Source organism: Pteropus alecto, unplaced genomic scaffold (assembly GCF_000325575.1).
Source record: "Pteropus alecto unplaced genomic scaffold, ASM32557v1 scaffold195, whole genome shotgun sequence".
NCBI lineage: Eukaryota > Metazoa > Chordata > Mammalia > Chiroptera > Pteropodidae > Pteropus > Pteropus alecto.
The window spans coordinates 9910589-9915116 of NW_006438073.1; the positions used below are offsets into that span (position 1 = coordinate 9910589).

General features: G+C 54.9%; 1 protein-coding gene across 1 annotated transcript in view; it reads left to right on the plus strand.

Annotated features, from left to right (window-relative positions):
* The first annotated feature begins 1974 nt into the window (after positions 1-1974).
* The window catches only part of SMOC2 (SPARC related modular calcium binding 2), a 123294-nt gene continuing 120740 nt past the window's right edge, over positions 1975-4528 (plus strand). Inside the window, exon 1 of the mRNA XM_015591876.2 lies at positions 1975-2285. Coding sequence (XP_015447362.1) covers positions 1975-2285 — 311 coding nt within the window. The remainder of the gene's footprint in view (positions 2286-4528) is intronic.

Genomic DNA, 4528 nt, shown 5'->3' on the forward strand with positions numbered 1-4528 from the left:
TCGTCCTTCCTCGCGGCGTCTCCGGGAACCTCCTGCTTGTCCCTCGGCGGGAGCTCCAGCGGCATCTGCGGTCAGCTTCCCTGATGCCCGCAGGGGTTTAACGCCTGTGACCAGCTGGAGAGTCCATCCTGGAGTTCTCTGAAACGGAGGCTGAGACTCTGCAGCTTCGCTCGATGACCCATCCTGCTTTATAAGTCAGTCCTACAAACGTGTTTTGAGTGTCCGTGCCACGCCATGACCCGCACAGGCAGAAGTGTCCCCTGGCACGGAGCCGGCCCTGCCCTGCAGTCACCACCGCTTGCTCGGCCCCCAGGGGCTGCACCGAGGGTGGTCTGCTGGAGCTCCTGTGGGAGGGCCTGCTCCGGTGAGGACGCCTCGCCCGGCCAGATGTGCTGAACCAGAGCCATCCCTGCAAACGGTCCCAGGAATTGGAATCGCAGCCAGCCGTCGAGACAGACCCTCCACAGAGTGAAGGTCAGGGGCCGCCAGTCTAAGTCGGAGAGAAAATAAATAATACCGGAGGAAAGATAACATTTTTATAAAAACCATTTCTCCCAGGAGCAGAGAGAATCGAGACCCGTGAAGCCCAGGAAAAGTGGACCTCTGCGTGTGCAACGGGGACGGACGCCCCCCGGAGCGGAATACCTACTAAGCGAGCAAGCCGAGTCACGAGTCTTTCATCTGCGTGAAACCCCGGAGCAGAAGAATCACGGATCACTACGGCGCAAGTGGATATGGAGCCGCTTTCCCTTTGGCCTTGACTAGGCAACGCATGCGCAGCACGGACACTAATGAGGCACCGCGGCGAGCAGTGGAAGGAATCGGCCCGCTGGTTTAATGCCCACGCCGCCTGTCAGCGGGTGGGGCCGTGACACCTGCTCTCTCCGCCACGGCACCGCTGCTTCGGAGGACTCGATTTGGCCACGGTGGAGAGGGAGGCGACCTAGCTCAGAGAAAGAGATGCCCGGCAAAGAGCACATGCGAACGGCCATGCAGACTGAGAAGGGACGAGGGGACACTCGGGGCACAGCAGGTTAGCTAGAGAGGCTGAATGGTGGGCCACGCTAAAGAGGAACGTCGTGGGGACGCGGGGAGCGTGGGGAGTGAGTTCGGCTTTCAGTGCGTTGACGGGGGGGGGTGGCGCAGACACGCAGGAGGAGGCGTCTGGCGCAGAGTTGAACTTGGAGCTGCAGCGCGGCAGAGACAGCAGCGGAGGTGATGGCCTACTCGAAACGCTCGGGAGACGAGGACTTCGGAGCTGATCCCGTGCCCTAGAGCGTCCGGCTGGGGAGGTTGGGGAGGTGGCTTGGCCGCGTCTCTGCTGGCCAAGTGCTTTCCGGGGTGATGCCGTCCCCTATTCCTACCGCAGAGTGCTGGTCACCCAGCGGCTCTCTCGAGTGCCGGTCACCCAGGCTCTCTCGAGTGCCGGTCACCCAGGCTCTCTCGTCTCGTGTGTCCCAGGACTTGCTGTCGTCATTTCCGGTCTGTTCCGAAAATGCGCTGGTATCGCCCGCGGCTTTAGCTGGCACTTCCCGGTGGCCGATGACCTTAGACATCTTTCCCTGTGCTCGTCTGCATCGGTCTGTCCTTGTTGATAAAATATCTGCTCATGTCTTTTGCCCGTTTTTTAATTGGAATTTCTTTTTAACTATTAAGTTTTATGAGTTCTTTGTATAATCTGGTTACGAGTCCTTTCTTTTGTCAGATACGTAACTTGTTAATATGTGGGGAGCTCAGATTAATTTTATTATGCCCCACGATGAATCGCCACCAATGCAGCATCCTAGTCGCTATTTATTTTTTAAAATCTTCATTCTCAACAAACTTTGTGGTACCTAGAAATGAATGACCATCTTTACGGATCGCGCACACACAACGTGTGCCCAGCCGGAGTTGTCTGCCGCCAAGCAGTTGGACATAAAACACCGGCGTTTGGAAAATCGACGTGTCGAGGCAGCATTAAATCATGAGCGCATGCGCACGGCTGAAGGCAGCATGGACATGTCCGTGACCAGCGTCCAGGTGAAGAACCGCCGAGCTCCGCCCCCGAGCCGCCTCCGCCTGCTGCTCCCCGCTCCGGTTAGCGTTCATCGTTTTCCTCTGCCGCGGCGGGGGACGCCGCCGCCGCTCTCCACGGCCTTGGTTTTCACGCACGTGGACCACCCATCGCCCGTCGGGCCCTGGAGTCAGCGCACTTCGCCACCTCGGCCACCCCACCCCGGCGTTGCGGGGCGGCGCAGGGGTGAGGGGACCCGTGGCTATAGTAACAATGAGCTGATTGACCCGTGAGCCCCATCTTCTCACCTGGCCAGGCTTTCACTGGGTGCACGGCTCCCCCAACCCCCGCCGACAGCGACGCCCCCAGGGCGAAAGCCTTTGTTCTCTGACATGAAGGGGAGAAAAGAGCAAAGGACGCAGGTAATTCGCGAGGTGAGCCGTCCCCTCTGGCCTATACTCGCTCTATTGTTTTTTTCACTCGCTTTGCCATTTTTTGCAGGTGGGGTCTCCTCGCAACAAGGACCCGGTGCGGAGCCAAACACACAGTGGTCGTTCAGTAGCGCTTGTGAGGGCGCCGCTGACAAGTCTGTTCACTCGGAGGGCTCTTTCTGAAGAACCACGTTCCCGGGGCTCCAGCTCTGGAAGTGACTGCCCATGTCACTCTCGCCTCAAGAACCTGCCTCGACTGAGATGCTTAGCCTCACGGGTCCGCTCTGCCGGGCCATGGTACCCGGCGTTTTGGTCAAACACCGGTCTAGATGCCGTTCTGAAGCTATTTCTAGATGAGGCGAACATTTAAATCGGTCGACTTTGAGTAAAGACCATGATCCTCGACCGGTCACCCTCCTGTGGCACGCGGGTTTCTGGGTTTGGGGGCTTGGGCTATTGTGAGGGTCACGCGTCCGTCACTCATGGACCAAAGGGAAGACACAGTTGAACGGGCGAAGGAGGCCAGAGGCACTCGGCACCACCGCAAAGGGACAATCTTCTTGTCCAGAGGTAAAGCAGTTCCACGAGCAGAGAGGGGCGTGCCTGCCATTGAGAAAGGACAATCGTGCAGAATCCACCAGCGGGGCCCCCGTGGACTGCGAAGATGCTCGCGGGGTTAAGTAGAAACCAGGAGAAAAGAGTGATACTATAAGTGACTGGTGAAGTGGGGGTGATGACAGCCCAGGGCACACGCCGCAAACGGTGACCCTCCCCCCATTCAGCTGACCCTCAGGACGATAACGGGTTCTTGCCACAGACGCTGAACCAGCAGAGACACTGGGTCAAAGGTCTCATACTTCGCCTACAGAGGGGGGAAAGTGAGCCGACGAAAAGTTTTCTGGCCGAACACGCATTAGCCAGAAATAATAATTAAATTGATCACGTCCACAGAAGAATAATCTTTTTGCAGTTTTGGCACAGTAATATAAATACAAAAGTAAGCCAGTAAACCCGATACGGCGTTTGGCGATGGCCTAAGGACAAAGGTCCCCTAGGTACAGGCGGCGGCTACAGTATGGGGTGGTGAGTTGCTCCTGCCTCTGTCTCGTAACCTTCCCCAGTGCCAGAAACTTAAATTCTGCGTCCACAAGCCATGATTTAGAATGAGCCCTTATCACTTATTAATTTAACTTCCCTCCCACCCCCGCCCCCCCAAAAAAAACACGTTTCCAGGGAACTTCTTCTGTCCTAGAGGAACTTTTGGAAAATATTAACCAATTACTTCCGGTCTTAATTTAGAACCAAGTGAAGTCCTCGTGTACCCTTTCTAACGGGGTACTTATGTGGCATCTCATGCCAGTCGTGACTTCCTTGGAGGCCTGAGGATGTCCGCTGTAACCGTTTCCTAGTGATTTAATAAATGTGTCAATTTTCTTCACGCGCATGAAACCGTCCCCCAAGTGTACTTCCAGTGTTTCTGGGACAGAAACTAGTACTTAGTGTTCGAGCGCTAAGGGTCTTTGGAAGATCCAGCCCACCCTCCCTGGTCACTCTTGGACGAACGCTTCGTCTGTGCTTCTGGGATCCCCAGCATTGCGAGTGTGGGCGCCTGGGACCGAGCCCTGATTCTGTTGCTTATGGGACCTGGCTGAGACACCTGTACTTCTGTCTTCATTCTTCACCTGTGAAATGGGACTCACTCAGTCTACCCTTTGTCTGTCCTTGAAGTCGATGTGGGCGAGCGGATGAACAGCTTTGCAGTCTTCTGAGTTCCAGAGGTCAATGCGCAGAATCAAATAAATATTTCCGCTAATGGCTTGCAGTCCTCTCGCCGAAGTAGAAAGTAAAGACAAAATTTTAGTAGCAAATGCTTTTCGAAGGATTACAGTCAGCTTTGAATGTAATTTTCTTCTTTGGGTAATCTTAGAATTGGTGGTATGCGGTGTTTACTTTTTTATTTTTACCTTAATTTTTATTAATGTTTTTTAATAGCATTCCTATTGACTTAATCATTTGCAGCTGCTTTGCTCACCTGTTTCTCGGGACCCTGGAGCAGTCCCCAGAGTTTTATTATAATTTCCTCCGCAGCCCTCAGGCCAGC